The following is a 13,450-nucleotide window of genomic DNA, read 5'->3' as shown; positions in this document are numbered from 1 at the left end:
AGTTCATGTGCAAAGAGAGACTCCTGCATTACATTTCTGGGTCACTTGGAAATGCCATCAGGGTAGTGGGGGTTAATTCTTGGTCACTGGAGAACACAAATCCAAGCCTTCAAAGACACAGTTAATATCGAACCTTGCCATAATCATCAAAACAGGCTCTGGGCACCTTTTTAAGGTCTTTTCTGTTGCATCTCATCTCCTGACTGGTTCTGATGGCTTCCCAAACCTTTCTTGCTAGATATTTGGCCATAAGGTAGCATATTGTGTGCTAAAGGTTTTGTGATGTTAGCTTTGTGACTCTGCTCACATTTCCATGCCAATCTTTCGATAGCCAGAGGATTATGTCAGAGATGGATCGGACTTTCAAAATTCAAATCCTTGCATGGAGCTGCATTTCAACCCTTCTTACCTCTGCAGTGTTTGGACTTGGAATTCCAATGAGGGGGATCTGGCCCAAAATGACCTAAAGTCATTCATTCCAGAGCTGGACTGCTGCCCCTCCATATCATGATTGCAATTTTTTTGGATTGCAACATCTCGTTGTGCCCTGCTCTAGAGTTGTACCAATGCCATACACCCAAAAAAAAAAAAAAAAAAAAAAGTCCTTCCTGAGTTAGGATATGGAGGGAATTGTTGTGCAAAATCTCTTAGAAATGCCCACGCCAGTCTTTTTCTCTCTGAAGACAATAACAGGAGGCACAGAGAAATGGGAGACATAATACTGATGATTTCTACAAGTTTTGTTGTTGTCATAGTTGTTCTCCTGTCTGGCCAGGAGGAAAGCAGAATGTATTCAGCTCTTTTTCCTTCGGACTATGGGAACTGGGTCTGTTTTGAGCTAAAAACTGCTCCTCCTCTGCAGTAAAACCTGTACTTTCAGTGCCTCGCCAGGCTGTGTTGGCAGGCTGCTCCACTCATTTTTTTTTTGGGCTGTTTTCTTGGAATAAGAGAAGAGATGTGGTTCTCAGCACACCGATGCTGAGGTGAGGCAAGAGGAAGCAGGATGACCTCAGTGCTGTCACCGGTCCATGCAGGAGGAAGCTGATGCAAAGCACTCACCTGAGGTTTCATTATGTAACTGAGAGCCCGCTTAGTGCCCATGGGGCTGGTGCCCACCGTCGAGAGGGGTCGGTGAACAAAAGTCAAGCCCAGAAAGCACGTGAATGGCTGGGATGATGCAGTCTTGACAGGAGGAGCCCAGACCACTCTGGCAATTTGGATAGGAAGACAAGTTGCTTTCTGGCTGCTGACCCTTCCCTCCAGCCCCTCCCAGCAAAAAGCTCTCAGATGTAAGGATGGAGAGCTGGATGCATGCAAGGAAGAAGGTCAAGATATCAGCAACCTAGAGAGGCAGGAGCTGTCTGGGAGCACACCACTCCCGCATTCCCTTATACACAGTCTTGCACCCTTCCTACTACCACAGCTGAAAAATTACCTCTCCCAGCCAAGCCCAAATTGGCAAACCTGGCTAACATGCAGTTGCTTCTAACTTCCAGCCCTGCTCTTGCATCTGTTGCTGCTTCTAACCCCTGTGGCTATCCTTTCACATTGCGCAGAGGTGACCCCTTTGCACATAATTAGCAAAGTGATAAGAATACATTAATCAGAGCTATCCAAACCAGGATTCTTGCTGAAACAGCCTATTGCTCATAAAATCTGTGACAGAATGTGAGCACCTAACTCCACAATGCTCTGCAGGTAGCAGCTGCATCCACTAATTACTCTAGATTTGTTAATTGTTGTTTGGGGGAAGCTTTTGCTGGAAGTGATCATTGATAGCCCCCTGCCAAGCTCTCCTGAACAAGTGGGTCAGGTTTTTCTGGTGTGTGCATGAGCTGGGTTTTCTCTTGTTGGAATTCCATGATGACTTTGTGTTTGTGTTGATTGGTTTTATCTCATCATCATATCCATCCCAAGCTGTGCAAATTCCTTGCCCATGGCAGGGAGGTTGGACTAGATGACATTTATAGTCCCTTCCAACCCAAACCATTCTGTGATTCTATGAAATTCCTCAGTTTTTTGGGGGGTGAGGATGTTATCTGACAGGCTATTAGTGTTATACAATGGAGCATGTGTAACCATTTTAGCAAAAGTAGAAATAAAACTCACCACCTTGCAAAACATAGAAGCAAGGCCAGTATAAATGGGGACTTTGCGACTCCACACGTGGCTTGGCCACATACAAAGAAGAGGATGTTGGGAGGAAACATGCATTAAAATCCTGCTGGAATCCTCCCTTTGGGAAGTCCCTGACCATCAGGTCATGTCACAGTTTGCCCTGTTTTCGATTCGGAGGGAGTTGCATCCTGGTGCCCAACTCTTCCTCCAACCCACCAGCAGTGCTCACTGCCCCACAAAAGCTCTCTGAGCACCAGACCCTAGGAGACACACACCACCACTGTGGTAATAGCCATTGACACATCAAATGAGCAAAATACTCAAAATCATCCTGATTCACCCTAAATACCCACCTCATTTGGTCTAGTTAATATTCTTTCCCAAACACATCTCGAATCTTCCCTGAAGTACAGAATGAGGAATATAGACCTTACCAGCAATTTCTGGAGCTGTTGCAGAGTCACCCCGCAGTGAACGTGCCCCTGTTTTTTTTTTCACCCTACATGGGTCTCCGGTCCTGTACCCCAGGGAGCACGAGAGGCTCAGCCAGGCATGATGAACCACGTCAGTAGGATCAGCATGACCATGCTGCCATGCATGGGGACAGGGAAGCCCAAGCCACTCCCAAGGAGCATCCCTGGGCAAATACCTTGCACCAAGCTGCAATATAGAGATTTTTGGTGGCCTGTTTGCTGTCATGGGCAGATCTTCCTCATGGCTCTGCATGCAGTAGTTGAGATTGCCAGTCACACAAGGAGACTCGAGCAGGAGAAATGAAATTATTGCACTTTTCCTCCTTGGGTAGAGGCACATAGAGCAGGTTGCCAACCATTGCAAGCTCATCATCAGCTCTACCCTGCCCCTCTCCTGCCACAACACTCAACCACCTCTGGCCTTGCTCCCTCCTCCATTCCCTGGCTGGTGTGGGAGGTTCCCAAGGGATGCCGCTGGAAGGGAAAGGCTCTGTTATCCTTTCATTTCCTGAGCCTGCTCCACTGTGGTTTTGCAGGGAGCGGAGACAAGGAAGCGCTCGCCGACGCTCAGCAGCCAGTTCAAGCGATCCCTGGAGCTGTTGATGAGGACTCTCAGCGTGTGCCAGCCCTTTTTTGTCCGCTGCATCAAGCCCAATGAGTACAAAAAGCCCATGGTAAGTCCTGCTTTTCTTTCCCGGTTGCTTTTCATACAGGACTGCCTGCAGCGTTACTGCCCTGGAGCTGACGGCAAACTCAGGAATTAGTGGAGCTAGGATTGACCCAGGGTTCTTAGAAAACCAACCCTCAGCCCTTTCTACAAGCAAGGTAGTTACCAAAGGGTTGGCAAAATCAGACACCTGCTTCACAATCCAGTAGCACCCCAAAACTTTTTGCTCCCACTCCTGCCTTTCTTCCCAAGGAAAACCTCAAGGATTTCACCCTGCAGCCCTTTCTCCTGTAGGAAATGCCTCTGAATTTCCACAGGGGGTAGGCACTTCCCTGCTAGAGACTTAGGCTGAGCTGCAGGACCCTTCTAAAAGCAGAGACAAAAGAGGCAAAACAGCACAGAGGAAGGTGAAAGGAATTATTGGGCTCCAATTCCCAGAAATTTTCTTCAAAAACACTTTAGGGACAAACTTTAAGGAGCAAATGAAAGGGAAGGAGATGGCTGTAAATCCCCCGGACTACAAACTGTTCACAGGGGGGCCTCCGAGTTTTGCCGTGAAAGATTGATGATAAGGTGGGTACCAAATGCCCCCGATCCAGAACGTTGCAGGATTGGACCCTGATGCTGCTGGCAATCAGTGTTAGCTGCTCACCGCTCTTAATAGTTGCACTACTTGGGGAGGAAGAGCTTCATTTAATAATAATTTCAGCTGGTTTTTTTCTATGAATCATTTTGCTCGTGCCTTTGCATTTCAGTAGTGGTTAATCTAGCCCGAGCTGGAGCTTTATCTGAAGTCACTGTCTGTTAGAAAAACTCAACTGAGTGCAAAAAAAACCCCCACAAAATACTGAATTTCAGAGCTGATAAGTACAACCAGTATGTGTTTGAAACTTATTTTTGCTGTTCACTGAACCTAATATGATGCAGAGCCAAAGGTTTGGTGGCACTCTCAGAGCACTTTACTGTGCCCTTATCCTGGTTTTGGTGAGCATAAAAAGACATTTAAGAGCATGTTAATGGAATACTTAGGGTTAGTATTTAATGATACGTCTGATCTGAGATTATCATCTGAGCTGAGATCAAAACAAGGCCTTCTTTAAGAACATGGGTGGTGTTAAGAAATAGATGTACATCCTGAACAGATGTTAACAAATTATTCCCAGTGCCCTGACTTTGAGCTGCTTTTACACCTGGATTTCTGGGATTCAGTTTGGCATTTTGTGTCCTGCCTAGGAAGTCTGTATTTCATCAGCTCTTGCAAGCCAGAAGTCTCTCTCCAACCCATTTATCTACAAAACTTGCAGTGGGACAGAACAGCTAAGAGTTTGAAAGACTCAGACAAAGAGAAATTAATCTCCTTGCTAAAATAATGAGTGGATTAGCTAACACTGAATCAGGGACTGTAGTGCTCCAAGATATTGAATTTGATTTCTTGATAAATGTATTTTTGCCTTGGTTTAATAATCCAAAAGGGGAAAAAAAATCATGGGTAATGGGACACAGAGCTGTGCAGAGTGACTGCAAAAGGCAGCGTTTTCTGGGAGTTCATTTTCTGTCCCTGGCTTTGAAGGAAAGTGTACTGATAGTGATAGGAAATGGGATAGTGGGAAGTGAAAGGTCAGCGGAAAGTCCTGACTGTTTGTTACTTTATGTTATTTTAAAACTTTTGCTTCCTCCTAAAATGTGTTTTGGGGGGAAAAAAAAAATTGTTTGCATCAGGATGCTGGCTGGAGTTCTCTGGGTCTGTAGATAATCCCACGCTGCTGTTTCTGAGCATTGCTTATTGTTCTGGTTAGTCCGAGAGAAATGCATGGGATGAATTAGGTAACAAATCATGCAAAGAAAGTGAAAACTCTCTCCAGCAGTGCGTGTAACACAAATGCCTCATCCAGACTTGATGCCAGGAAGCTCACAGTTGCCCATATGTGCAATGACGTAGCCCTACAGACTCTGGAGTGTTATTTACAAGCCCAGAACTGCTCACATACCCTTCTGCTTCATGGCAGCAGGACAGAGGAACATGCACGTCTTTCCTCTGCAGCTTTCTTGTCCCCACTCCCCAATACCTACTGTAGGTAAGGACAGCTTGAGATCAAATTTGAGTGATGTTACTTTCTGCTTTTTCCATGTTCATCCATTGCCTCCTCCTGGGATCAGGATTTGTCTCACCTCGCTCCAGCGCTTTCAAGATTAAGTGGCTGCTATAAACTAGTCAAAAGGCTCCCTCCAGGGATGGGGAGGAGATGGATGCATCCATAGGGCAGATCCTCCTGTCCTGGGAGATACATCTGAGATACAGGGATATCTGAGATATAGGTACATGCCCATGTCTCCTTCCTCACTTCAGGGAGAGCCTGGGTGACTCACATTTTCAGTGCTCACATCTGTGCATACATAGATGCTCACATTTTATCCAGCTGAAGGGAGGGCAGATGAATAACACCCTGGCAGTAACTCTTTGTCCCAGGCTAGGATTTACTGTCCTCCTGACTTTCTGTGACATGCCAGCACCATACCACCTCTGTATTTTACACTTAGGCTTTTTTTTTAACACTTACACTTTTTGGATGCTCCCAGCAGACAACATCAGACTGCAAGAGGGTGCTCTTAGGGGCTCCAGGATCCTCCTCAATCCATTAAAGGACCAAGCCAATGACAGGGATTTTCCTGAACCTTCTTTCTCTTCAGTAGGTCAGCCATTCTAGCAGCACCACCCCCTATCCACTCAGAGGTGCCCAAAGCGAGGGAGAACAGCCAGATTTATTAGCAAACGTCTGCAAGGACTGAGTTACCTGAGTCTGCTGCCTGGCCTTGAAACTGCCAGTTGCTTTTCTGGACCAACCATGGATGCTGGTTTGAGATTTGTCCTTTCTGTAAAAGCCTCAGCTGGTGTCATTTCTTACCTGTTCATTTTAAGGTCCTTGGATGTCCTTGTGGGTGCGGGGTGGTTTGATGATAACAGACTTATCTCAGGGCTTAGGTATCTCCAAAGCTGCACTCTTCCTTTGTGTGACTTTGAGGTGTCACCTACCCTGAGATCAACTGGTGTGGTGGTCAGAAGTTAATGACCGTGAGTGGTCATTGTGAGGGTGACTGTATGGTTTGACTCTTGCTGATGTGGCATTGCCGCCCATTTTCCCAAGGTAACTTTCATGGTTGCATCGTGCTCTCTAGTTCCCCTCTCAGTCCTTTGTGTAATGCATAGGACACATCCAGTCTTGTGAGCAGGAATTAGAGAAATAAGAGTGAGTCAAACACACTCATCAGGTCATAGGATCAGGCCCATGACAGCCAGCAGTCCTATGGCCTTCCAGCCACCAAGTGAAGGATTTGGGTGGATGCCTGATTTGGTTGCCCCACACATCTTCAGAGCCACCACTCTCTTACGGCCAGTCCAGGCCAAGATGTGCAATCAAACCACAGTGTCCTGTAACCTCCCCAGCTGTTTGACCGGGAGCTGTGCGTCCGTCAGCTGAGGTACTCAGGGATGATGGAGACCATTCGGATCCGCCGGGCTGGCTACCCCATCCGCTACACGTTTGTGGAGTTCGTGGACCGGTACCGGGTGCTCATGCCTGGGGTGAAGCCAGCGTACAAGCAGGTGAGGATCTTCTTCCATGGGTAACGATTGCTCTCTGCTGGGCTTTCCAGAGATATTTATGGGGTGTGGGTCCTCTCCAAAAGCGATTACACAACGTTTGATCCCCAGATGTTACAGTGGTATTCTGGGCTTTCCAAGTGAAGGAAAAATTGTTACGGGGCTGGCAGGAACAGGGAGCTGAGCACTGAGGGTCCATATTCAACCTGTCCCTCTTACTCACCTTAAATGTGGTGACAGTAAAGCTCTGGGAAACTCTGCTAGAATTGGGACCAGAAAGGGTCCCCGTTGGGCTTGGGAGGAGCAACGGGCAAGGCCGGTCCTAGTGAATCCCACCCCCTCTCCTACCAGGGTGACCTGCGTGGGACATGCCAGCGTATTGCTGAAGCAGTGCTTGGGAAGGATGATGACTGGCAGATTGGCAAGACAAAGATATTCCTGAAGGTAAGTGGCTCTCCACATCTACCCTGCCATCTGGGACCCTTGCCTGTGAGGACGTCTCCTACCATCCTTTTTTTGTTGCTAGATGTGACCCTTTCCCATGGTCTCTGGGCTGGTGTGGCAGTGAGGAGAACCTGGGCCAAGGCAGGATATTTGGGGCCGGTTTAGGAAGGAGGAAGTCATGACAATCTGCCAGCACTGATGCATGCACATACCCATACGGACATGGAAATAGTCACATACAGCGCACGACCTTTTCCCTCCTGGACTGAGCCACCTAAACTCATCTCCTGCCTTCACCCAAAAAGCACAGCAGCAGGAGGGATGCCCATGCAGACCCCATCAGAGAGAGGGATTGAGAGCACAAGGGGCTCGCTTTCCTCTCTGCATGTTCTTGTGTAACCCAAGATGTGCCTATAGCTTCCCTCTCTGCATTGGGTCCAGCTGACATGGAGCAGCCCAACATTGTGGGTCCCCTTCAGCCCTGTTCACACTCATCTCGCCTTACAAACCCACTCCTATGTTATTCCCAGGAGACAAGGCTTAGCTGGCCAGGAACCATTCTGGAAGCAAAAGTTTCTCTCGAGTTAAAATCTCAGCAGTTATCCCTTATATCTAAATTCACCCCCAACCCCATCGCCTGCACGAACACCCCCATCTCTACCCTAGAAACTATTCCCGCGAGTTGCTCTTTTCAAAGCCTGTTATCAAGATCTCACAGCTGTCAGGGCAGGAAATGGAGAAATCAGGAGGCCTCAAGGGGCCAAGTGAGGTCGAGCAAAGCAGGAAACGTGTGGAGCTGCCTCAGCTGCACCCAGCGCGGCAGGGCTCAGCGTGCTGTCACCGGGAAAGAAGGATGAGTTACAAAAGGCGTGGGAGGAATCAATAGGAAGCTTAGATTGATGCATCTGAAAGCCTCAGAGCAAGGAAATTCCATGTTTTGGGGAGCTGTTTTGTCCTTACTGTGGAGGCATTGCAGCCTTGGCTGGAGGAAGCAATGGGACACAAGCAGCCTGGAGTTTGTTCCCAAACCTCTCCAGTGCTTCCGGGAACTGCTCCCACAGCTGACGGCACTAGCAGGAAGCTCTGCGTGGAAGGGAAACATAATTTGGATGTTTTCAGACTATAAAGTATTGCATATGCAGCTTCTGGATGCTCTGGTTCGTTTGAGAACGAAGGCAGTAGATCACTAGGGTTTATGTTAGGATTTTCCCAGTGAGTAGATGCAGTGATACTGGGGATGTGAAATGTCTGAAAGTTTATTTTGGATGTCTCCTCTGCGGAAGGGCCTCACACCACCCCTTCTGCCGCACGTCAGGCAGATGGAGAGCTTCAGACATGAGTGCTGTGTTGTTTCATCCCACAGGACCACCACGACATGCTGCTGGAGATTGAGAGAGACAAGGCCATCACAGACAAAGTCATCCTCATCCAGAAGGTGGTCCGTGGGTTTAAAGACAGGTAGGCGTGTGCCCCACTGCCAGATGGGAGGTGGGCTTTGTGGGGTTCTTCATGCAGCAAGCAACTTCTGGAGGATGCATCACTCAATGATCATCTTGTCTGCACCTGGGGAAAGGAGAGCCCTGATGTGTTGGCACTCAGGTGCAGCAAGTGTTGGAGGGAAACAGTAGAAGAAACAAAGAAAACTGTGTTATCTGCCTCAAACATGGACAGAATAGGACCCTGTGTCCCTGTTCTGGGGAGCTGGTGTTTGTTATGCAGCAGTGGGATTCTGAGCCTGCTGAAGGCAACAGTAAGCCTCCAGTCTATGAGGATCCCCACAAGACTGCAATGGGGCCATTGGGTTGTCCACTGTGACTAATGTTATTCTACCCACAGCCCAAGGGGTTCAGAACTCTTCCCTTTGTTGCCACAGACTTGGAAGGAGGGCAGGTAGTCCATGGGGAGTTCATGGCACCATTGTAGAGGACAAGAGGAAGCCACAGCTGAGGTCAAGCTTCAACCATGAAGGAGAGACAGTTCTTAGGGCTTTGTGCTCTTCGACTATCCAAGCTGTGGCTGTGACTCAGATTGTGCCTTAGGCTTTGCAGAAAGAGCACATGTAAGTAACCCAGTAACCTTTCCCACAGTAATGCTAGAGACACTCCCAAGTCCTCCCAACACGACTGTCCCCAAGGTGTCTACATGCAGGATCAGGCCAGGCTAAACAGGATGGGAGGAGCAGATGGAGGTAGCAGGGTGGTGTTGCTGAAGTTTGTTCTTCATCATTTGGGTAAAACTAAATCTGTTCTCAGATGGCTGGGCTTAAAGTGTGGAGGGAAGGCAGGGAGGAGATTTCAGATGCGAGAGGAGGAGGATGCAAGAGGAACAAGTAGGGGACCATTTCCAGCATCTCCTGCTCTACCATTGCCATAACCTGGCAGGATCAGCTTGCAGGATCAGAGAGAGCTCCTACAGATGTGTTTATAAAAGCAAGGAGAGCTTGGGGAAGAGACATTTTCAGGCCAAGACTGCAGTGTTTACTCCACCTGGCTGCTCGATTTCAAATCTCCTAAGAATGAGGCCCAGGAGATCATAACTTGCGGCGAAACCAGAGGCAAGTGACTGAAATGCCTTTGCAGGTCCAATTTCCTGAAAGTGAGAAATTCAGTCCTGATGATTCAGAGATACTGGCGTGGACATAACTGCAGGAAGAACTATGGTGCTGTGAGTACTGGGGTGCTTCCTCACACTTCTGCCTTCCTACCTCTTTCAGCTGGGACATATGGAAGAGTTTCCTGGCTCAAAATGCCCCCACTGAGTGTAGGAGGGGGTGGGGTTGGATTTTATCAGCTGGAGCCATGAATGAAGGTTTGCTCTTGCTGCTTTGCCTTCTCATTGAAGAGAGCACCTGACCACGTTGTAGCTGTTCTTTTCCCCTTGAGTTAGATGTCCATTGCATCAGCTGGTCATTTGGGGTTTTAAAAGTCTTCCCCCAGTTTACAGGTGACTAAAAACTCAAGAGCAGCTTCTTCTGAAAAACAGACTCCATCTCCAGGTGAGACCATATCAGGGTTTCTTCTCAAGCTAGGCCATGGCCCTCTTCTCTCCCTGTCCCAGCTGGCTCTGACCCAACAGTGAGTCATTTGGGAAGTGTTTTGGGGTCATCCTCCAAGCCTGCAACTTGATAGGAATAGCCACTTCCAGGCTGGTCAGGATGCTGCGTCCTGCCATGCAACAGTCACTTGGCTGTCAGGCAGAGGTCTGCAGGTGCTGGACCTCCATGGGAGTAACCCTCATGGCTTGTGGCTACCCTGAGGTGAGCAACCAGACCTCCTCAGACATCTCAAGGGAAAAAACTCTGTAGGACTCTGTAGGACTCCACTCTTCTTAGTGGAGAAGAAACTGCCTTTATCCTTCCTGGGCTTTGAATCAATGCAGCAGCTGGAGGGTTTAATTTCTCCACCCTCTTGGAGAACCTCCCTCCTGAAGGCTTGTTTTGGTGAGAACTTATTTAAGTAGCCTCTTATTTACAGCCGTGCAAGAAGGAGATTAGTGATGGAAATCTGCTTAGGGTGGGCGAGCCCCTGGGTGGCAGGGTGGTTTCATCCTGCTCCCTCTTGCAGATGCGGATCGGCTTCCTGAGACTGCAGGCCCTGTACCGATCCCGCAAGCTCCACAAGCAGTACCACATGGCTCGCCGGCGGATCATCGAGTTTCAGGCACGATGCCGAGGCTACCTGGTCCGGAGGGCTTTTCGCCACCGCCTCTGGGCTGTCCTCACCGTCCAGGCGTACGCTCGGGGCATGATCGCCCGAAGGCTGTATAAGCGCCTCAGGGGGGAAGTAAGTACCGTGGAGGAGGGATCGGTCGGGAAACAGAGGTGGAGAAACGGGAAATAAACATGCCTCTGCATCACATGCTTGTGGGATAGGTATTTAAAAAGCAAAAAAATAATTTAAAAAATAAGTAAGTAAATACCTATTCAGAAGGGCTTTTGTGTTTATTCCCCCAGTATCATCGACGCCTGGAAGCAGAGAAACTTCGGCTGGCGGAAGAGGAACGACTCCGAAAGGAGATGAGTGCCAAGAAAGCCAAAGAGGAAGCAGAAAAGAAGCACCAAGTACGCGCGGACTGATCTCTTTCTGGGGCTCTGTCTGTTTTCCAGGGACTGGTGTTGCTCTTTTGAGGGGGAATGCTAAAAATATCTAAGGGTTTTCTGCGCTGCTTGGGTGGTTTGTATTTAATTCACTAAAGTACTCTGTGCTCTAACTAGATTGAAGCTGCTCCAGAATTTCTGATCTGCTGCACAGGAATGCCAGAGATTACAGTTATTATTCACTTGCTTTTGGTATTGTGTAAAGGCTGAAGGGGGAACTGGGACACTGTGTGCGCACATACATGGTTGTGGTATAAAAAAAAAAATAAGGTCAGTGAGAGTCTCTGCACATGGAACAAAGCCCCTAAACATGCACTAAGGAAGGAGAAAATGCTATTGCTTTGTCCTTCTGCAGTTAGGAAACTGAGGCATGGACATGCCACTGATTCGCTCCAGGTCACGTTGCTGAGATGCTGCCGCAAGCACTGAGCAGTTTGCCTTTCTAAAGCCAGGCCCTGCAGAATTTAGTGCCAGCTCTTTGGAGGGGGCAGTTCAGTCATTGTGCTTGTCCTCTTGCAGGTACGCCTGGCCCAGCTGGCGCGAGAAGATGCAGAGAGAGAAGTAAAGGAGAAGGAGGAAGCACGTCGGAAGAAAGAGCTTTTAGAAAAAATGGAGAAAGCTCGCAACGAGCCAGTGAACGACTCAGAAATGGTGGACAAAATGTTTGGATTCCTGGGGACGACCTCCTCCCTGCCTGGCCAGGAAGGACAGGCACCCAATGGCTTTGAGGTACTGGAGACATACACAAGCCTTTCTATCACATGAAAGGCTTTAGCAACACATTAATGAATCAAGGGAGAGTGGGGCAATCCAAAAGATCACTGAAGGCTTCCTTCAAGACTAGGCTCTTCTGCATGACCCCAGAGGGTTTCCATGCTGTGTTTGGGGACAGTCAGGCAGTCTGCAGGCCTTCTCTGGGGCTACCACATGGAGGGGAGCAGTATTGCTGTAAGATCATTGAGGACGTGTGGCCTTTGAGATCCTCTCCTGTATGGTTCATCACCACTGACAGCATTTAGCTCTTGCCCATCCTTTCCCTGTGCTAGGAGTGGAGCCATGCTTGATGCTTCTCCTGTGGCTCTGGGGACATTCCTGGGCACAGGCATGTCCTTCAAGACATGGACTTTACATAGGCTCCAGAGTTATACTTCATGGTTTTTCCTCCAGCTGGCTTTTTCCTTTGGGATGAAAATCAGATGGGCAGAAAAGTCAGGACCAAGGGAAAAGGGTAGTTCAATATCCAAAGCCACGCCAAATGCCTGATATGTCCTTCCCCACCAGGATCTTGAGCGAGTTCAGAAGAATCTGGAGGAAGAGGACCTTGATGCGGCATTGCCCCTCCCTGAGGAAGAGGAGGAAGACCTCTCAGAGTATAAATTTGCCAAGTTTGCTGCCACGTATTTCCAAGGCACGACAACACACACCTACATCCGCCGGCCTCTCAAGCAGCCTCTCTTGTACCATGAAGATGAAGGAGACCAGTTGGTGAGGCAGGGGAAGAAAACCCTCAGGCAGGGTAGGGCGGGTTGGATCAAGCCTGGGGAACCCTTCAGCCAATGGGCACCAGCAGTTTCCCTTTGGGATACACTGATGTGCTCATGGTGGAGAGCACAGCCCTCATCTGCCGCACATGTGCCAGTAGACACTGTCCCTCCAGCGTGCTTGGAGCACTGACAAGACAATGGGCGTTAGAGGAAGGTAGTGGTGAGTCCCTCTCCGTACCTTGATATTTGTGTTAGGACAATTAATGAAGTGCTCTGGGCTCAGGGCATGTACGATGAAAATTGTTGAGCAAGTACCGCTTGTAAAGCTGCTACTCGGCAGCTGGAAAAGTTATTTCTTACCTTGTAATATGCACCAGTGCAGAGCTAGCAGAGAAGAAATGCTTGCCCTATAGTACAAAAGCAGAATTGTACCAAACCTACATGGCTGTAATGATCATTACATTGACCACAAACTTGCCTTTACTGTAGTTCTCCTTCTCTTCTGAGTGGATTAGGAGCTACAAGTCACTGCCTCTCTATAAGGCTGGCATCTCCTAGCCAAGAAGCAAA

General features: G+C 48.6%; 1 protein-coding gene across 1 annotated transcript in view; it reads left to right on the top strand.

Moving 5' to 3' along the window:
* Window positions 1-13,450, top strand: part of MYO7A (myosin VIIA) — a 104,432-nt gene that overhangs the window by 62,462 nt on the left and 28,520 nt on the right. The window contains exons 17-25 of the mRNA XM_086743081.1: window positions 3,128-3,265; window positions 6,701-6,859; window positions 7,208-7,300; window positions 8,664-8,758; window positions 9,880-9,964; window positions 10,864-11,082; window positions 11,253-11,360; window positions 11,916-12,125; window positions 12,678-12,881. Of these exons, the coding sequence (XP_086599207.1) occupies window positions 3,128-3,265; window positions 6,701-6,859; window positions 7,208-7,300; window positions 8,664-8,758; window positions 9,880-9,964; window positions 10,864-11,082; window positions 11,253-11,360; window positions 11,916-12,125; window positions 12,678-12,881 (1,311 nt within the window). The remainder of the gene's footprint in view (window positions 1-3,127; window positions 3,266-6,700; window positions 6,860-7,207; window positions 7,301-8,663; window positions 8,759-9,879; window positions 9,965-10,863; window positions 11,083-11,252; window positions 11,361-11,915; window positions 12,126-12,677; window positions 12,882-13,450) is intronic.

The sequence above is a fragment of the Chlamydotis macqueenii genome, chromosome 1 (genome assembly GCF_036417535.1).
Source record: "Chlamydotis macqueenii isolate bChlMac1 chromosome 1, bChlMac1.mat, whole genome shotgun sequence".
NCBI classification, from domain to species: Eukaryota; Metazoa; Chordata; class Aves; order Otidiformes; family Otididae; genus Chlamydotis; species Chlamydotis macqueenii.
Note: the sequence above shows the minus strand (reverse complement) of the source record. Positions and strands in the feature narration are given on the sequence as shown.